This window comes from Lycorma delicatula, chromosome 3, assembly GCF_047948215.1.
Source record: "Lycorma delicatula isolate Av1 chromosome 3, ASM4794821v1, whole genome shotgun sequence".
NCBI classification, from domain to species: Eukaryota; Metazoa; Arthropoda; class Insecta; order Hemiptera; family Fulgoridae; genus Lycorma; species Lycorma delicatula.
In genome coordinates, this window is record NC_134457.1 from 3,576,839 (window position 1) to 3,599,357 (window position 22,519).

At 30.3% G+C, this 22,519-nt stretch overlaps 1 protein-coding gene across 1 annotated transcript in view; it reads left to right on the forward strand.

Annotated features, from left to right (window-relative positions):
* The window catches only part of stol (voltage-dependent calcium channel subunit stolid), a 258,682-nt gene that overhangs the window by 119,064 nt on the left and 117,099 nt on the right, over window positions 1-22,519 (forward strand). The window contains exons 8-10 of the mRNA XM_075358772.1: window positions 5,089-5,281; window positions 12,143-12,279; window positions 18,277-18,363. Coding sequence (XP_075214887.1) covers window positions 5,089-5,281; window positions 12,143-12,279; window positions 18,277-18,363 — 417 coding nt within the window. The remainder of the gene's footprint in view (window positions 1-5,088; window positions 5,282-12,142; window positions 12,280-18,276; window positions 18,364-22,519) is intronic.

The window sequence follows — 22,519 nt, forward strand, 5'->3', positions numbered from 1 at the left end:
AATGTGGTGGTCGATGGTGGAAGTAATAATTATAGAAGGAATTATCTGAAATTAATAAATCAAGCAATTTTATAATCAATAAAGACCATTTCTTCATAATTTCATTCTCAGGAAGGTCCCCCTAAAATCAAAAGTTCTTTTATTCAAATTTTGGAAATTTTTATCCTTAAATTTTATTTTGGTAATCATGACTTGATCAGCTTAGCTGGGAATACTTTGCCAACTTTTTTTATTAAATAAGAAAAAGTTTTTAATATTTTTTTTTTGTAGTTATAATATGCAGACATTTTTTTGAACATTTTAAGCTCAGAACCATGGAAATTAGATAGTTTGGAGGTGCAGAAGTCTTCACTAGTTCAGAAAAAATGGTTTTGAGAAAAACAAGTGTAAAGTTGTACAGTCATAAATAACATTAATCTTGAATTCAAGATCAAAAATGGATTTACTAAATAAATAAATAGTTTACTAAATAATGGAGCCAAGTTGGAAGCTCTCATTTTGGCTTTTAAGTAATACCTTCTTCCTATCACCTTCAAAAGGGCATGAATAAACTCTGTTATAAGCAGATTGCTTGCTATTGTTAGTACATTCAGTCACTGCATGCATTTACAGAAATATTTGATGTGGACACCACATGACTTCCTTGTACACCTATTAAATTACATACACACATTTTTGCTGCACTTCATTTAAACTTTACAGGGTAAAATATTAAGTTTTTATTATTGGAATATTTGGTGAATAATCAAAAATGAAAAAGAAACAATCATACAGGAAAAAGAAAGATAACATGAAGATATTTAAGAAATCTCAAAGAAGATATTTATTATATCTCAAAAAACAAGAAGAAGATGAATATGAAGGGGAAGAAAATGTTAAGAACATGGGAAGAATAAAAAAATTAAAAGAAGATGATAGATATAAAGAGGAAGAAATTGTTAAAACCAAAGAAAGATTAAAAAGATTAATAGAAGATGATAAATATAAAAAAGGAAGAAGACGTTAAGACCAAGGAAAGAATAAAAAGATTAAGAGAGGATGATGAATATAGAGAGAGAGAAAATTTGAAAACTAGAGAAGATGTACTCAAATTAAGATCAGAAGAATTATATCAAACCAAAGAGCGATTAAATGATTGGCAACAAAAAACAAATAAATGAAATGACCAACTCCGAAGAATAGTGTCCAACATCAGAGGAGTAATGAACTAAAAGATAAGAATTTTTTTGCAATTTATTAAAGATCGGGCATGTATGCGTCAGTGTATATATTTTTTTTGTGAGGGTCTATTTTTCAGTCACTTCGTAGTTAATTTTAATGTAGATAAAATTAAACTAGAAAATCCAAAAATAATACGATTCTAAATTATAATCTGCAATTAATATTAAATCAGATGTTTCACCAAATCTATTATATATATATACACATATGCAATAATGCCTATTAAATTACATGTATACATTTTTAAAAGTACATAAAATTTCATTTCACTAATAACTTCTCATTTTTCTCATTTTTTAATTTATTATTATTATTACTATTAATTATTATTTATTATATTTTTTTTACAGTCATGGGTTAATTAATAAATCATTATATTTAAATTTAAAAAAATGTTATGTCTGATTTGAAACAACATCCCTTTTAAGATTCACATATTTCATTAATTAAAATTTTATTTGGCTCTAACTCTGGAACCAATGAAAATAAGTTCCACTTATGATATGTCATTGAAAAGCTCTCAATGAGGGCTTATTACTGCAATTAAGTAAGTCCAAAATCCAAATTATTTTTTGGGGATTTTGGGATTTTGTGGACACTTTTGGTTCAGTCGATTGCAACCAAACAGGGAGGTGCACAACTAGATGCTACAACAGTCCTATATAGTGATGGGATCTGTCGAATGAAAAAGTAGTAACAATTCTATTATTGAAATATCTCAAGATATCTTGAATTACTAAGTGCATTATTCAAATGATGTTCTCGCTGAAGAATTGTGTACTCATACATATCATCCTCTGAAGTAATACGTGAACGGTAATTCTCAGAGGCTAAACAGGAAAAAGAAAGAAAGAAGGTAAAACAAGTTGTAAAAGACAATCAGTTTAAAATTCCGCGTTAAAATAGCCATTAAAAAAATTATTTTGTCCAGGTTTTTTTGAGATAGTCTATTCCTACACAAATTGGTTAGCTGTCCAGCCTTAGAAAACACTCTTACTGAGAGAAATGATGTTGCAGGTATACAGGAGTATTTTAAATTTATCTCATATAATTCAGGTAATGAATTTTTATGCAATTCCCAAAATTCTAAAGGATTTTTCAGTCTGTTTAGATGTGACATTTCTAAATATTGTCGTGTTTGCAATATTCCAGTTGTTCCAGGGGTCATTGTTATTTACACCTTACATAATTTTTCTTCAAATAAACTCCAAAGACTGTTAGAATTTGTTGTGTCTGAGGTTCTAAGATTTTCATTTAATGGCAGAGTATCAACATTTATTCGTCTCGAATAAATTGAATTTGTAACCTCATCAGTTATCCATTTTTGGGCATGCTTTGCATTTTCTTCTATATCAAATGTGGTTTTTTTAAATCTCACGTAAACAAAAGTAGCTGTGGCTACTAACTTATTACCTTCCAAATGGCCAAGCCTTCTACCAATAACTTCAAGTAAATTTTCTTTTAAATTAACAACAACATTTGTTTTTGGAATTAAAAAATTTAATGTATGTTGCAACCCTCGTACTAAGGGAATAATTAATGCTATTGTCAGATATTTTTCTCCTGACAACCCAACAGTCATTTGCTGAACAGGCTTTAAAACACTAATACAACTGGTGACAATTATCAATTCTAAGGCATTTAAATATTGAGTTGCATTTAGAATTTCAGATATAGTAACGGACAATGGATCTTTTACTTCAATAGTCTTTCCAGCATCACTAAAACAGAATTCTGCCTGGTAGAGACATCCTGTTTAAGTTTTAATACAGGTTTCCCCATGGTCATTTATTTACCCCTTAATTTGCTAGTTGCCGTAACATTGTGTTTAAAATATGAAACAAGATACCTGCATTTTTTCACTAAAGCCGAGAACTCTTTGTTCTTTTTAATAGCATTTTGTACAGATAGATTTAGGATGTGAGCTACACACAGAGGGTAATGCAAATTTGAATATTCATTAATCCATTTTTTATATTACATCCATTGTCTGCAACCATTGTCACTATTTTGTCGGTGATATTCCGTTCTTCGAAAATTGTTTTTAAAATGAGAAACTAATATGTCGTGAGTACAATTGAATGCAGTTTGTTACTGTGTATAAAATGACTAGTCAATGTAACAAACGATTTATTGTCATCAGCTAACCAAATATCGACAGTTACTGAAATATGTTTTTTTTTTAATTTAATATATTTTTACTTTTTTTCGATATTTCAGAATAAATTTGTGGTGGCATTGTACATGATAAATGTTTCCTACTAGGTGCCGTATACAGTGATTGAAATTTCCTTGTATATTCTAAAAGACCAGGATTTTCAACCAATGATAAAGGTTGGAAATCAATAGCTAACCTTTTTATAATGCATCTATCAATTACAGTTTTTCTGCTATTGATAATTCTTTGACATAACGTCCAAATAAACATAGTCGTTATTTAGGCGGAGCTATAAGTACATTATTTTTTGATGGAGCTATATTTATTTAAAAATGCTCTTTAGGTTTGTAGTATTGCCGAAAAATTTTAAATGAATTTGCAGATTTTACAAGAAACAGTTTTTTGGTCTTCATTTTTAGTAAAAAATGTCCAAACGATTGATAATTTCCCCCTCTGGTTTCATAATTCTATTCTATAAATACAACTAAATATGAAAATTTCTAAATAGCTAAATTATAAACGAAAAATAATGAAACTCAATAAAACCAAAGTTTAACGAAATAGTCCCTAAATGAGTCACGTCTATCAAGTAATAACTCCTACAATACTAAAAAAACTAAAAATTCTGTGACTGAATCCAAAACCTAAAGAAAGAAAACTCAAAAAACGTTTTTATTTAACACTGACTGAAACTGTAACAAATAACACCATACGAATTAACAATTAACGCAAGATTTATAAACAAAAAGCAAAGGTGTGAAAATATTAGCGACTTACTGAGAATGAGATAATAATTAAAAAAACCCACTACATTTGCTGAAAATAATTTTTAGGGAGGGATTAATTGCGGCGCCAGTAACTAGTATACAGTCATAACTTAGGAAAAGATCCGTTAGTAACAGCTATTGAAGTGTATTAGTCAAATTAATAATATTATTCAATGTTTGTACTTCAGAAAAAATATTACTAATATTCATATTTCGAATGAGTCATTCGATTATTTATATCATTCTATTACTAATATCTCGATTATTCAAATCATTCGATTTTTAGTTTAAATCCAAAACTTTTAACATTCTACGGCTAATCGTTTTTTAGTTATGCGAGATACGCACATACGTACGTAAGTTTACACGTAATACCGAACTAGTAAAAATGGATAGCGATGGTCAGAATGGATATTTCCGTTGAAATCAGAAAACCGAAATTTTTCTGAGATCACAATACTTCCTTTACTTTGTGCTAGGAAGTAAAAAACGTAACAAATTCATTCAGTATTATTTGAATTGTAATTGAGAACTCATAACTCACAGTTATAGTTTTGATACTAGGGCGTGTTTTTTGATGACAGCATTTCAGTTTTGAAAATAATACCGATTGTAAATTACTTAATTATGTAGAATAAAAACAGTGTCAAAACAATAAATCGGTCAAGAAACCTACCATGAAAAAATTGATACTTTATGTATAACCTAGTGTAGAATCATGATTGAATGGTGTTAGCACTTTTAATTATGATTTATTTTATTATTATTACATTATTTCATGATCCACTGTTCATTATACTTGGTAAATTATCTAAGAAATTGTAGAAAGTTATTGGAAGAATGAAACATACAAATGTCAGTAAGTTACTTTTTATATTTCAGATTTTGTAATATATAAATTATGATATATACATTCTATTTGTGTTTATTGTTTTATTTTAGTATAATCGTACAGGGATGGGTTGTCAATGTAATCAAGCCATTATGCTGGTAACAAATGGTCCAACACAAAGTTTTAGAGAAATCTTCAAACAGTATAATATGCCACATATGCCTGTAAGAGTGTTCACTTATCTTGTAGGAAAAGATACTTCCAATAGTGCTGAAATGAACTGGATAGCTTGCAATAACAAAGGTAAGTGTGTCTTATCTTATTTTTCTTTCTTTTTTTTGTCAGTTTGTGTAATCTGTCGACCATAACTTTCCCTTCTAATCATTTTTAGTTTTAATAATTTCAAAGATTTACTATTAAATAAAATTTTTATATGTAAGTTTGTTTAATTTTATAATTATAAAAGTAAGTTTTTGCGAGTAAAGTAAAATAACGCTGTTCAACAAATTTATTGTTACACAGATAATTTTGGTCTATTCTCATGCATTTTTTGTTGCTGGATTTAAGTATGAACTCAAAATTTGCCCTAAAGACTTCATTTGTTTGTAATTGTTGTTCATAAAAAAAAAAAAATACAAATTTTTCTGTATTAAGACTGAACACTCATAAAGATCTGTTTACAATATTTATATTAATAAAGAAGAAATATGAATGTCTGAAAATATTTATAAGTGATCCATATTTATAAATGATTCAGATTGTAATTAGGCATCACAAGTAAATTTAAAAAAAAATCTGTTGCATATTTGGTCTTCCTTCAGCCATAAGACCTATTTCGCCATAGAGTTATTTCTTCCACTGTATACAAGATAATAATAGTGTACTGTGATGATGTAAGTTCTTTATTGGATATACTAGGACCACATGACAGTTATACAAAATGGAGATTGTTTATAGATTCCTCTAAAATTAGTTTGAAAGCTGTCATCCTTAGTAATTATGGCACATATGTAAAGACCTAAAAGTGATAACAATTTTATTAGGACTGCAACTCACTTATATTAAAAATGATTGTTTCTTATGCAAGTGGGATAGAAGAGACAGTTTTTACATTAAAAAAGATTGGCTGAAGAAAGAAGCATACACAGCCAGGCAGAGAAATGCTATTTTTCAAGCTGTTGTGTATCCAAAGAATGTGCATCTTCCGCTATTAAACATAAAACATGATTTGATGAAAACTTTTGGCAAAGCAATGGATCTTACGCCCAAGATTTCTTATACCTTAAGAGAAAGTTACCTAGGATCAGTGAGGCAAAAATCAAAGAAGGAATATTTGTTTGACCATAAATAAATTTTTCAGTGAAGTATTCAGACTTTGAAAGTAGTTTGAATAAATCTGAGAAAGCAGTATGGGTATAATTTCAAAATATTGTTAGATCGTTACATGGCAGAAAGAAGACCGAGAACTAAATACAGTCGATGAATGAACTTCTTGAAAATTATTAAAAAATCTGGGATATAGTATGCCTGAAAACATGTTTGTCTTGTGTTTTTATTTGGACTTTTTCCACCTAACATTACCAAACTAAGTAAAGAGCACAGTGTACACATTCACTAGTTTATATTGAGGATGGAAACATGCCGTCAGGGAAAATGGAGCCCGAATATTCTTGTTGATTACTGCTGGAGACTGAAAAGGGACATTTTGAAAGCTGAATACAGAAGAAAACTAAAGCAAAGTAGATATTAGCTAAGATAATATCATAGGAATTATATAGCCTACACTCAGGCTAATTCCTTAAAAAAGTTTTTTAAATTCATTTTTTTACAAAACCAGCCCATCATTCATTTTTTTGCAGATTTGAAATCAGCACAAACAAATACTACAAGGCACACCTTATTAAATGCATCTAATAGAAAAAAACTTTCTATTTTTCAGATCACTATTATAGGTAATTAATAATTAATTTTTAACCTGGGATCACTCATGTGTTAGGTAAAATCTAACACTTGCGATACTTTCTGTAATAAAAACTTTATTACATTAAGTATGAACCTTAAACTTTGTCACTGCCTTGGCAGGACATTTTTATGCAAGTTTGATGCTGGATGTTGTGGTGGGGAACCTTATGGTGGAGTCTCGAAGGTCATGAGTGGGGCATGCATGGTCTGTTAGTTGAAATCTTAACGTGCAAGTGGTCACCTCAGTGTACTTGTTAGAAAATATCTTATGCGTGATTACATACAAGTTTTCTGGTGACTTTTATAATTTATGACATTGTTTTATTGAGTATTTATCTTTTTTTTTAATTTATTATGTTGAGTATTTTGGAATCTGATATTTCAGTTGTCACATAAGAACAGGACAATGGCTTTCGTATTCTGGCATGGCTGGAAGAGGATGGGTCCATACATGGAGAGACTGATGATGAAGCAGAAGTTGCTGTTGAGTTACAAGCAGAAGTTTTTTCTGACACGGATGCTAAGCCCGAACATCAGGAAGAAAACACAGATTCAGAACAATCAGATGAAGGAGATGATCTGCAGCCTGCCAACATTTTGTCACATCAACAAGGAACAGGTGCATGCTCAAATCAAGCAACGACTAGTGGCGCCAACAGTCTGATGTAGCACGGTAAGGATGGCATAAGTAATTGGTATGTGCACAATCTCGCATCTTCACGACTACCCGAACTGCTAGAGAAAATATAATTACTAGATTGTCAGGTGTAAGAAATGTTGCTAGAGGAAAAAATACAATTATGGATTGCTAGAGTTTTTATTTTCCAGATAACAAAATTTAAGATATTGGTCGCTGCATGAATCAGCAATTGTTGCTAATGAGCCACTCATATACATACAGCATCAGGAATGTACCACAAACCGATGTAACAATTGTAGTAACTTTCTTGGGCGTACTTTATTTAGCTGGTGTTAAAAACACTAGTTGATCTAAATATTGACGTTATCTGAATATTGAGTTATGGAGCAACAATGGAATGATGTCCAGAATTTTTTTCTGCTGTACTGTCAAAGAGATGATTTCAAACATTGGTTCAAGCTATACAGTTTGATGAAAAAAGTACCAGAGCTGCTAGAAAACTTGCTGATAACTTAGCCCCAATTAGGTAGCTTTTTGAACAGTTTGTTCAAAAATGGGAAGAAGGTTATTCAATAAGTGATTATGCCACTGTCTAAGAAATTCTGGGTGCATTTCATGGTCACTGTAAATTTCGGGTTTATATCCAAAATAAACCAGCATTATATGGGATAAAGTATATGCACTTGTAGATGCCCGTACAAGTAAACTGGAAGTAAATGCTGAGCAACAGCCTCAAGGACCATATTTTATTCAAAATGATGCCAGCAATGTAGTGAAATGTCTTATTGAACCCATAGACAATACAGGACGTAATGAAACTACGGTCAACTACTTTACTGATGCCCCTTTTGCAAACAATTTATTTCTTAATCATAGACTGACTGTTACAGGTACAATTCGCAAGAACAAACCTCAAATCCTTATTGAACTCACTGTTATTAGGGACTGTCCTCAAAAATCTTCTATGTATGCGTTTAGAAAATGCCCCAACAATGCCTACTGACTTCATATGTCCCCAAGAAAGGCAAAAATATTCCCCTACAACAATGATGCCATTGATGTAATTTTAGGAGACTTGAAACAAGAAGTTATAACTCCACAACGGGGCGGTGTGGACGTTGTTGCTTGAAAAGTGAGTATGATGTTTCTAGAATCAGTAACCGATGTCCTCTAACTTTGTTCTTCGCTGTATTGAATATCGGTGCTGTAAACTCTCAAATAGCGTTTAGATCAAACACGCAAGCCAAGTCAAGATGGAGTTACCCATCTGGTAAAACCCCTGGTGTAGCTATACCTTGTGAGAAGGGCATCCATCCTACACCTTCATGTGAGCCTCAAGCAAAAAATACAGCAGTTAGCACAACTTCCCCCACCACTGCCACCAAACCTTCAGTGACTAGATGGGAGGCCATGCTGTGTCTGCTGCTCCGTGCCAATTTACGCATATCAATGTGGCAGCTATTCATCCTCTACATATAAATAGTACACAACAAAGACTGTTCTAACTTGTTCCCAGTGTAATGACCGTGTAGAAAATGAATGAAATAAAAAAGGAACGTTCATAATATATTGCAATATTGATTCGGTCGATGAACTAAGTATTTAAATATACAGTAATCATGTATTTTATTATGCTTTTAATTCTTTACCCTAAAATGTTAGTAATCAGTTTGTTCTCATGATTATAAGGACACAATTATGTTATTTTGAAATGTTCTTTAAAGTTTCAAATTTAATAAATATTTTAGTTTACTATTACATTTATATTTATATAAGTTCTCTAAGATTTAGCCGGTTTATCAATTTTTAAAACAATAATAAATGTGTTACCATTATAAATTGTGTTTTAAGAATAAAATCTAGTTTTATTTAGGTATACACAAATGTTAAATAAAATCTAACATGCGAGTAACCACAAAATTTTCAGACACAGTGATCCCAGGTTAAAACTGTTTTTTATAAAAAGAGACATTAATACTAAATGAACTTTTAGCCAGTAGGATGCTAAAACTCGCATGTATCTCATCTTAGTTTTAGTCCCTGTAATCGTCATTATTTTTCATTATCATTTTCAGTGCTCCGTAATTAGTAAATTTACAGATAAGTCAAAAGAATATTCAAAGGGAGTTCGAATATTCATATATTCGATGTATTATTTGGGTTTAAATATTGCATAATTGTTATATTTATTACAGCATATATTAAGATAACCCTTCTCCATTCCTTTCATAATAACTATTAATAGTAGTGATGGTTTAACTGACTTCAAAAGAAAATAAGAATTCTCCGATCAATCTTTAGGTGTGTATTTGTAACATTAAAATTTTTTTAAACTCTTTGAAGCATTGTGACATAAGTGCATCTAGAATGTTATGAAGAAGTTTTAACCATATTAATTGTTATTTCATGTAGCTTCAACCAGCTTTATTTTGCGACCAAACAAATGAATATGTTTAATATTGTGCCGATGCAATTGTGCTGTAATCAAATTAAATCTTTCATGTGAAGTTTATAACTTGACCTAAAGATAAAGAAATACATTCCATTAATGTTTAATGTTGTTTTGCCAAAGTGATTTGTAATGTCAAATAAACAGAAACTCACATTATAATCTAATAAAAGAAAAAAATCATACATTAAACCACCATATTTTCTTTCTATTGTTTGAGGATCTTTTATCTTTTACTTCTGTCATAATTATTGGGTCAAATTTGACCTGATCTCACATTTGATATATTTTTTTCAGAAAAACATAAAAACTCTTTAAAAAAGAAGATATAAGAAATTTTTTTTTTTAGAATAAAATCTTCAAAAGAGAAGTATCAGTTGATCAAATGTGCATCTATTCTCATAAAATACCAATGTTGTAATCTGTTAGCTTTCTATATTATTTTAGTAGGTATATTAATGGAGGACGAAAGGACACAAAATAACCACGAATTTTTGATAAGGTTATTTGTAAATTGTTGATAAAAATAGATTTATTAGTTTTTTCGCCATAAAATCCGTATTGGAATTCCTTTGAAGTAATTGTAGAGAGAAAATTAAAGTTAAATAAAATTCATAGTGGAAAATGTTTGTAAGACTCGCAGCAAAAAATTAAATTTTGAATTCTGTCTTTCACTGTTTTTTTGAGCGAGTTTGAATTTTTCCCTCCACAATGACTATAGGTATTAAAATAATGTATATCAATATTTTCAGTCGTATTAGATGCTTATTAAAAATTTGGCATAGGAATAATTAGGATGTATTTTTTTCTATCAGAAATGGCGATTTATTTTGTTTGAAAATGACAGAACGAAAGATTTAAATTTTTCATTAAAAATGGAATAAACTGGTTAAGATGTTTCAGGAAGACCGTGAAGATGAAGATAGCAAAAGGGATAGACATCATTTGAATGATCTGTGTTCCAATTTTAATATGCTTTTTTGAAAGAAAATGAAGAATTCCTCAATTTTATTGTTACTGTTAATGAAAAAAGGGTATCATATTGTTACTTCATCACTGGGCTTTTCCCCAGAATCAAAAAGTTAGTTGCTCAAGTGGCACTTCCCTCTGTTAGTATAAACCGATGAAAATGTGAGCAAAATTTGTATGCTAATCGTCACAGTATTCTGGGATCAGTATATCCTTGTCCATCAATTTCAAATTAACAATGGTTTAAGAACAAGCCTACTATGAAATATTCCAGGTATGTTACAAAATTTAAAAATCAGGAACAAAGATGACTGACAAAGGGAGTCTTGTTATTGGAGAAAAATGTGAATTCAAATTTTACGACACTGACATGTTGTTTGCTGGATAATTCTCAGGTGAAATATTTTTAATTATACATTATATCATTTTAAATTAGCTTGAGCAGTGACATACATCTGTTTAAAATACTAAAGTAATATTTGGCTGGCAAGTGGTTTGAGAGAGATGATAAATTGAAAGAAACCGTGAAGCAGTATTTAAGTATATCGATGACAAAGGAGTATGCGAAGGTTGTTTTGAAGACTGGATAACAATTACAACAAATGCAGGTTACTCAAACTTAAACATGTATGTTTAACCTGGCAATGCAGGTAAACATTTTGTTTATCAGAACAAATGTTTAATTGTATTATTTTCACACTTAACATTTTTATAATCTAATTTGCTTTCTTTCAAAGTAATCTCATTAATTAGATCCAGCTTCATGGAAAGTTAGAAATGTGACATATTTTTTAAAACTTGAAACAGTTCACCGTAAAATTTAATTCACTGGCGATTATGAACATATACGGTAATAAATATTAACATAGAATTAATAAATCAGAGAAAAAACTGAGAGATACCTAAAGTTATGTGGAAGGACATAAGCATTCCTCATTCCTTTACTTAAAAAGTTTGTCTTGTATATTTTTCTCTTAGTAATCTAGTGTTGTATCTCGGTTTTATTTAACTTAAAATTTCTCATGAATACTTTCAGTTGCTATTGATTATTAATTTTTTATATTGCTTCTTTTGAAATAATTTTGATTCAGGCATCCTACAAATAGTATCATACGCTTAATGTTTATTATTTTTTTTATTTCAGGTTATTATGAACATATAAAAGAAGAGTCAGAAGTTAGAGAAAAAGTATTTAATTACATTAGAGTTATGGCTCGGCCTATGGTTATGTATCAAAATGATCATCCGATTCAGTGGACTGCAGTGTATGCAGGTGGAAAAGTAAGTTTAATAATAGTTGGTTGTAATTTTTATTCCCTGTCTTAATTTTGTTTATCAGTGTATATATACATATGATTTATTGAAAATTCTGTCATCCATTTGATCACCGTGATCAATTAATAATAAGCAAAATATACTGGAATTGCATTTGTGTGCATGAGTTTCATCATTTTTCTGAAGTGTTAATGAAAAAGCTCCTTGTAACATATTAGTAAATGTATATAAAATTTAAGTCTACTAAAACTTTAGACTACTCCAAAACCTTTCAGATCAGGTAGGTAAACTGATAGTTCTTTTGGAGTATGCCATTCAGTGCAACTTACACCAGGTCAAAGCAGAGATTAGCTTTCCCCTCACACTCCTCTTACATATTCATATCAACAAGATTGCCCAAGTAACCTCTCGCAAGTTGAGCACCGATGAGTCACCTTCTTGTAGATGCTGTACCATACATCATTACCACTGGCTTTATTCATTACACATAACTTGTTAATCACAAAAAAAACTAGTCATAACCTGGGATATTGTAGCTGCAGCAGTAATTTTAAGGATTAATGTCAGATGGTAAATCACTAACCACTTAGTGTAATAAAATCCATTATTTTAATGAAAACTTGTAGTAGCTAAGGCTTTTTTTAAAATATTTTTACACTTTCTGATTATGAGGTTATATCATGAGTATCTAGTTAATACTGTGAAAAGTAAAATGTCTGTACAGTAAAAAACTTCCCATATCTGAACTTCTTGTATCTCAATACTTTCAAAACTGGAAGACCAAAAATGAGATAAATCATAAAAATGTTTCCTTTTTTTGAAATAATACTTAATTTCATTTTGTTGTATAAAAAATGTATAATATACAACAGGTCTCCTGGGCTTTTATTTTTTACCATTTCCAGAGGTTTTGAATATTCCCTATTAAATACTGTTTTATTCTTACTATTGTGTAAGAATAAGTATTGTGTAAAGGTAAGTTAATTATATAGGCATGAAATGTACCTGTACATCATTATTCATCATCAAGTGTTGTGATTTTTCATCGACAAATGTGTACCGTAAATTGTGGGTCAGTTTCATACTAGTCTTCATTATGCTCATCATAATGTGTTATACATTAATTCAGGTATGATTTCAAAAAAAAGGAAAATAAATGGAAAAACAAAATACAAGTAAAATATTTTAAACAAAAGTTGAATCCGTAGTGTTTGATAAAAAATTTGATTTGTTCATTTTTTATTAAATGAAAAGGATTGAAAGATTGTATTGCTGATGACAGATGACTGAGAAAATCCTGGTAAATGATTAATTTATGATAAACTGAAATAAATTAATATGATGATGTAAGTGTTTTCTATTCATCAAAATGTTTTCAACTGTAGGCCCTTTTCAATATTAACTGATTCTGTTATTACTGGATTGTAATTCTTGGGTTTTCCTTTTCAAATTGGTAGGATGTGTATGATTTGAGTTTAAAAAAAAGACTGAACTTCTGTTAACAGAACGCCAACCAGTCCCCAGAGCATGTTCTAACGAATGGCACTGTAGTGGCAACTTTCAAAAATACAACACTATATAACATGTTATGCTACCATTGTTAGTTTTCAAGTTATGACAGTTGGAGTAAACATGTGTAAATTAGCTAACTAATTTTCATTGAATTTTTAACTAACTGAAAATGAAATTTGTTCTTAAAGAACAATATGATTGAGTTAAATCTTGCCTCAAACTCAGGAAAAGTATAAGAGATGTTCAAATACTTCAACAAACATTTGAGGAAAACTGTAATGAGTAGATTGCATGCTTCAAAGAATTCCCTCATTTTAAAGACGGCAGAACACTGACCAGTGAAAATCCCAAATCTGGATGACCTTCCGTATCAACAAGCAGTGATAACATTAATTTATTTTATAGTAAAGTTAATGAAGGTTGCTGCTTAATTGTCTGAAATATTGCTGAGGAAGTAGGCATCAGCATAAGTTCATCCCACTCAATTTAACAAAAAAATAGTTTACATAAATCACATCTTAAAATTCATACTGCATTTGCTGAATCAGATCAGAAAGATATTGCTGAATTCACAATGATCAGATAATCATACTAACAAGAGTCAAGACTTTCTTAGTTGTCTCAATCTCAAAGAAAACTTTTTTGAAAAGCATTATAACAGGAGATAAGATGTGGTTTTATGGCTATGATGTAGAAACCAAGTTACAATTGTTCTTGCACTAGTCAGTTCTGCAAGCAAACGTGAAACTGATGGTGTTTTTTTCTTTTGGAAAGGCTTTGTCCATTATGAATCCATTCTGTAGTTCTGTAGCATTTAACGGATGGTGTATGTAGAAAAAGCCTGAGCTATGAAAGAACAAGAGTTGGTTATTGCATCACTTCTTAATAGCCATTATCTGGTAAAACAAGACAACCAATCTGTCTCTCAACCACCCTGCTGTGCAGACTTGGCCCCAGCAGACGTTTTACTTCCAGATCAGATTTGCTTCAGGAGACTATGAAAGGATTTTCTTTTCAAACTGTTAGATTGAGGAAAATATGATACACCAGTTGCATCCCATCCCCAAAAATGCATCCCAGGAAATGCTCCTAAAATCCAAGAAACATCAGAAGCATGTATGCCACTACTCATAGCATTGAGACTTCTTTGAAGAAGTCGAGCCTACATAGAATTGTGAATACAGTAATAAGTTTTTATTGCACAAAATTTGTTCTTTTTTTGAACACACCTCATATTTAGGGTCTAATCAAAAAGTGTATTAGGTCAAGACTAGGTCTGCATATTTAGTTACCTTCATTATACACTTTTATGTGTTAATATGTTTCATAACTTCCTTGACTGTCTATGCCATTTTTGAGAATTATTAGTGTTTTATGTCAGTTGTTAGTTGATTCTGGCATCTACAATAATGCTTCATACATTCTGCATACTGTTCAAAATGATTAGTTTAATATGTCTATCCATTCAGCCATTAACGCAGTAAATACTGAAAGACACATTATAGATGTGATTTGTCGTCAACTCCTTTTCTCTACCATCAGTGTTTATATATATATATAACTTTTTTGTCCAGTTGTTATCCTTCTACCTCTAAATATAAGATTTTTTTCTAACCTTCCTCTTCCATTCTGTTTTATTATGTCCACATCATCATAGTTTTGCTTCCTGTTTTTCTCCAGCAGGATTCATAGTCATTACCGTTAATTGTTATCTTGTCTTCTTTTCTAAAATATAAATCTTGAGCTTTAAAACATCATCTTATACACCTTCACACTATTCTCAAGTTTTCCTTCCCCTGATCATGTTGGGTGAAAAACTTGATTGATTTAAAATTAAAATGAAATAATCAGTGCACATCTACTTATAATATTAATCACTGTTTTGAAATTTCTTCCTGTTAGATTTGTGAGTATATCTTTTCTTTCTCTTTTACTTGTATTTTTACATTCCCTTGAGAAATAAAATAATAAACTGTTATAAAATTTAATCAAACTTTAAACTAAAAATTGGACTAGCTGGTCTGGAAGTGTAAAAAGCAGTTTTGGGTTAGACTAGCGTTTGAAATGAAAAAAGTTAAATAGCAACATTTTAAATAATATGTTTGTTGTTTGTAAAGATTTTTAAATTTGTACTTAATGTTTGGTTTTTGTGGCTTTAATTAAAACTTTTCAATTTTAAAAAACTTCTTATCAGAAAAAGGGGGGTTAATTTTATTTGTGGCTGTTGCAGACATTTTACAAAACTGATTTCATTCCTGAAATTTATCTCCATACTAAAGTTATTCCTAATTAACCTCATCACTCCATTTGGTGAGTGGACCCCAAAAAGATTTTTAATGATATACATAAAGACAGGTACACCACCAGTCTGTGTAGGTTTTAGAAATATAGTTATATAAAGTTGCACTAAAGATCTCAGTGTTAAATATTACATCAGAAGATAAGAAGTATTATGTTTTCCGGATATTTTTAACCTCTACTGTCACCAAACCCAACTCTGTAAAACATTCTATTCATTTTTAACTACCAGTACTGTTTTAATGGCAACAATATACAACAGTGTGATTTGATTGACGGTATATTATTGATTTATGAATCAACTTTGTCGATTTAAAAAACAAATTAAAAAAAGTCTCTTAAAAGGTAATTCTTTTTAAGTTTATTTTACTTATATGAATAGTGAAATAACCAAAACGTGAAAATTAAAAAGAAATTCAGAATTAAATTAAATTTTTTTCGTAAATAGATTAATTTGCTTCAGCATTCGTTTTATCTATTTAAAAAACATTATAAAAAACTAGTTGGCAGTCTTAAATTTACTGCATGAATTGTTTAACCAATAAAAAAATTAACATAAGCATCTATTATTCTGAAAAAATTACTGTAAAAGGAGCCACTTTGTTATGGAAAAATTCATGAGCAAATGTGTTAATATCTGCTACAGAATTTTGTTTAAGTTATGTATTTATTACAATTAAAATAAATTTGAATATTATTATTAAGAGAAATCATTTTTGTGCAAAACAGGTAAAGTTAAAATAGACCTTAGAATTTGTTAATTCTTGCTATTCTTAAATTATCACAGAATTTTCTGTGAAATCCAGTAATGTATAACATATACATTGCAATTAATATTTACAGAGTAGGGCAGAAAAATCTGATAATCTTTAAAATATAACACACTATTAGAAGGAGCTATTTTATTCATGTGCTAGATTTAAAAGAACATATATGCCATTATTATTGAAAATTAAATTTTTAATTTACCCTAACATTAAATGTAAAAAATAACATTTGGCAAACGTTGTTTGTTTTGACCACACGTTCCTGGAGTCGGTCACCGAAATTCCTCATTACATTTCACAGCATGCATCCCAGTATAGTGATCATCTCATGTTATATCACTTAGTTCAGGTAGTGGACATGGTATCCAACATTTTAAACCGTGTTTGGATTCTAAATTATCCCATAGGAAGGAGTCACATACTGAAAGACAGGGTGAATGGAATGGCTAGGTGATATCTTCATTCCGAAACTAAAGGGAAATTAAACATTCTGGAAACATCCTCTTCAACATTTTCATCAAAACCCTAGCTGTGTGGACAGATGCTTCATCCTGTTAGAACCACAGTTTGGCTCATTTTTTGCATCTTTTGTGAAGTTCTGTGGCGAGGAAAGTTTGCAGCATCAAAGTACATAGTTCTGTAGTCACCACCTTCTTCAAAGAAATATGGACGATCACCCAAACTTCACCATCCCACACCACACTGTGACTCATGATGATTGAAGTGAATGCTCATGAAGCTGGTATGGATTTTTATTGGAGCAATACCAGAATTTCTGTTTATTAATGCAACTCGACAGATGGAAATGATGGATGTCATCATTTCCAACATTGTCTGCGAAAAGTGAAAACAGTTCTGTCCCTAATCGTGAGAGATCAATTCTTGAACTAGCATCAGTTTTTTGAGTAGATATTTAAATCAAAATGTAGTATTCTTCTGACATTCTAATTTGTAATGTTCAAAACAAAGGTATGGCAATGTGTCAAACAGCGAAAGCTAGTTTCCAATCTCCTGCTTTACCTGTTCAATGTTTTTCATGTCTGTACAGATGTTGATTTTTTTTTCACCTTTCTGATGATTTTTTTTTGTGCTGATTCTATCCAAAAATTATTCAACCGTAATATGATTGTTTTTCGATGCTTAAAACACATTGCTTTGCAATTCATGGTTCCAAGATCACTTAAATGGCAGCTGGTGAGGATTGAAGTCCCACTACCCCATTCTTTCGTACATCCCCACCATGTATGCAATAACCAATCAAAATTTGACATGCTTTTCTGCTCCACTCTGTATAGAGATTATTTTTTTAAAATAAAGTTTAAGCAAAGCAAGGATCTCTGCAAGGGTACTAAATATAGAGAAAAAATATAGCAGCAAGTGGAAAAGTGTTTTTTTTTTTTGTAACATTTTTTCATATTTCTTTCAGGGCAACACATTACTGACAAACAGTGCTGAAGAAGGTCAGCTGATGACATCTGTATCCACTCCAATATTTGACCGAAGAAATTATTCTGTAAATATTCTTAATATTAAATTTTACTTTTATTTTACTTTGATAAATTCTCAAAGCAGTATTTGTTTTGCTTATTAGTCGGTCTTTTTTTTTTCTTTTGACATTGCGTATATATTATTTGATAGTACTGTTTTAGTATATTTTTGATAGTATAGTAACTACTTGTAACTCATTCTTATTAATTCATTTTTATTTCTTCTTTTAGTGAGTTTTACTGTGTTAAAATTTGTAAATTTTTTTTATTTTTATTTTTTTCTTTTAATGCAGAGATTTGATTAAATCTTAGGATTTTTAAGTGAAAATTTTGTATGGATATTCAATACTTGTTACTTCAAAATATTATTTTTTCCAATTATTCCCCTTCAGGAGAGCACGTGGACTTGAGCCAATCATGGCTTTACTTCCTTCTCTTTTCTTTTCATCCCAAAACCTCTTCATCCGTTCAGTGTGTTTCTTATTACTCTTCTCCGTTCATCTTCTTCCTATCATTTCTTTTTTTCACTCTTGTTCAATTTTGTTATTTCTAATTTCATCCCTAAACTTCCTACTATCCATGATTTCTTCTGAGATGTTCAGTCGTTCCAGGTCGTCTTGTGTTTCTTTCATCCAAATGGACTTTAACTTACGTGCCTTGACAATGTTGAAAATTTTCTTAGTGAGTGTATCTTCACTCATCTTACCTGTAAGATTAGAATTAAATTTAGTTCAAAATATATGATGCTACATTTAATTTAAACGTTGGAAAAGCATAGAATGTAATAATTTTTTTTTTAAATCACCTTATATACTTTATCGTGTAAATTTTTACTATTCACAATTTTTATGTTTTTACTCTTCAAAAAATTACAGATTGGTACTACATTTGAGAAGTGTGATTGTTCAAAAAATTGATTCCAGATTTCCATGGATATTAGTTTGTATTTTGGAACACAGATGCAAAAAAAATTTTTTTTTTTTTTTTAAGTTGCTTATATATTTTGCTTGTTTGTGTTATGGGCTTTGGCCACTAAACTAATAGTTCAATTCAGTTCAAATTTTTTTACTGTTAAATAATTTATTATTTAGCAGCCAAAAATTAACTTTCTTCGTAGTTGATCATCTTTACTATAAGATATTTCTGATCTTTTCTTCCTCTAGCTTATAAGTTACTTATAATTAAATATAATATGTTTTATATTCTTATATAAGAAAACTGTTACTACTCAGAATAATTATTTTCATTAATTTTAAATTCCTAATGCAAGTATATATATTAAATACTATTTACATAAACCAACTGGTACAGAATATTAAGATAATATCTATCTTAATTTTATCATGATAGTACATCCCAGGATTCCACATCCTCACCATGATTGAATTCATTTAATTAAACTGTGTATTAAATAAAGATACTAAAAATTTTAAAAATTAAAAATTCTAAAATAAACCATGGACAGTATTACAGTAATATATTTATAATAATAATACATTTACAATAATATTATAGTATTAGTATTTTTAATAAAAATACTAAAATAAACCATACACACAGTGTAATGTTTCTTTTGTTACAGTAATACTGTGCATGGTTTATTTAGTATTTTTAACATTCTTACCTCTATTTAATGTGCAGTTAAATTAAATGAATTCAACCATGATTTATGGTGTAGGATCCCATGAAAGTGACTATTATGATAAAAGTAATGCAAGATATGTCTTATCTCAATATCCTGTACTAGGTGGTTTATGTTAATAAAATTTAATTTATAATTTACCTGTAGAGAGGAATAATATGAATATAAAAGATTAATTTCATTAAAATTACATATATATATATATATATTATATTTAGTATTTATAAACCACAGATACACACATATAAAGCAAAATTGATCTTACCTTCAATCTAATAAAGTCTTTTCAAATCCTTTAGATTCATCATCAGTTATTAAAATACTACAATTATCATTAGCATTGAGCTATTTCGTCAACCAAGTCATGTCTGATTAAAATTATTAATCAGATGTTAAAATTCTATTACACAGGTCTACCAATTTAAATAGATCATCCAGCTCAAAATTTACCTGGTGGTTTATTAAATTGAAAATTTTATGTTTATAATTACAATTTTTCTCAAAATGCTCTCGTTTGTTTTTAACTTTAAAAATTTCTAATATTTTAAGATTATTTACTAAATTTTATGTCCATTTGAAAAACGTTTCTTTTTATTTTTAAATGTTCTTAGATGTTCCGAGAATCTTGCTTTAAATGATGTATCAGTTTTATATATATATATATGGCATTTTTCAGCGCCCGTTTGGGTGCATTGGTTGGATATGAATAGAGTACTTCTTCAAAATTTAAGGAATGCTCAGTGCAAAGCGTTAATTTTATGCACTGGTGTTTTTAAAACAACCTCCTACGAGGCTACCACCATATTGGGAAAGGCTCTCCCAATCGATTTAGTGGTGAAAGTTCGGGCAGCCATGTGGACATTGTGAAGAAGCTGGGAGGCTGAAGTATTTGGGATAGAGTTTTGGGCCGAGCCAGTACCAAACAAAATACTGATCACAATGCACCGGATCTAAATTTCGTTCAGTTGCCCATCTACCACCTGCAGAACAGGCTGCAGAGCCTCGGGATGGAAGCATGGTGTCTGGAATGGGACACCACGACTAAGGAAAGATCCCTGTACAAGTTTATATGGGATCTGGGGGGATGGTATGCCTCGAATTCGTTTTTAAGGCAACAGATGCCCAGGTGCTCACCAAACGTGTTAATTTGAACGAATATCTGTTTTGGTTTCATCTGGCAGCTGATGTGCTGTGCGTCTGCAGGGAGGTCCAGTTAAATGAACACCTGATGTTTGACTGCCCTGCTCTTGGAGGGGGGCAGAGAACAGGAGGCCACCCTGGAGCTTAGATGTCAAGGGGAAAATTGGCCACTCACAAGCGGCAAGTCAATGTGGCAAGAGCCGCATTGGCAGATCGTGTGGGAGTTCCTTGATGCCGTTGCTATGTTCAACCAACATCAGTAGTCTACTTAAGGGAAAGACTCTTACCGCACTGCTGTGGGAAGCTAACATAGAGATATGTGGCTGACCACCAGCCAATTAAGACTCCAAGCACTTTAATATAGTGGACAGGTACTTGCTGGCATTCAGCGACCTAGGCATGGCAGGAATTGATGTCTAGACGAAGTAAATTTTAATTTATGGATGTCATATATATTTTTAGTAGTTGATGGGGTGTGCCTACCCATTTAAATATATGACGAGTGGTCGGGACACATAAACTGGTGGTGTGTATGGCAGCGCACTTAGTCTGCTCACGCTGTTAGGTAAGCTCTAGGATCTATTTAGGATACCGGTTACTAAACTGTTTTGAGGTAGCCATTTGTGGCACAGACATTCGGTCTTATGCTTTAGGATGACTGAATGGCGTAGTGGCAAGATAAATGCCAAGCAAACCAATATATATTTATATATATGGCATCACAGTCTGTGCATAAACAAATACTAAATACTAATTATAATTTAAAGTTAAATACTAATTATAATTCAACACACAAGACAACATGTTTAAAAAATTAATGTAAATATATAGTTTTATTATTTATTTAATTCAAGTAAACAGCCATGAAAGCCATGAAAACAAAATAATTTAAAAAAAAAAAAAAAACAAAGAACATATATGTATTATTCATGTAAAAAAACATAAGTAAATAAAACATAAACATAAGTAAATTTTCATTCATAAGTTAAAGTAGCTCTTCATAAGCTTAAGTGATCATTGCATAATAAAGATAACCAAAAAAATTTAGTTAACTTAGTTTTCCAAATGCTAGGAAAAACACCAATATTTAAAGAACGATTAAAGAACTTAGTTAAGATCTGTAAGAATCAACTGAAACATAAAAATATTGAAAATTATTCCTAAATAATCTGTAATATAAAATAAACAATTTATTATTTATTATAATAAATAATATATGAAAGTCAAAAAGTTGCAATAAATTATGATAGTCAAGGTAACTATTCAAAATGTTATGAGCAAATGTTAAATCTATCCTTGTCAGAGATGATTCAGTACTTTGTATTTTTAATAAATTCAAAATATAAGTTATGATCAGTAAAGAGCATAGCTTCACCGATTTTATAGGCAGCATATCTAAG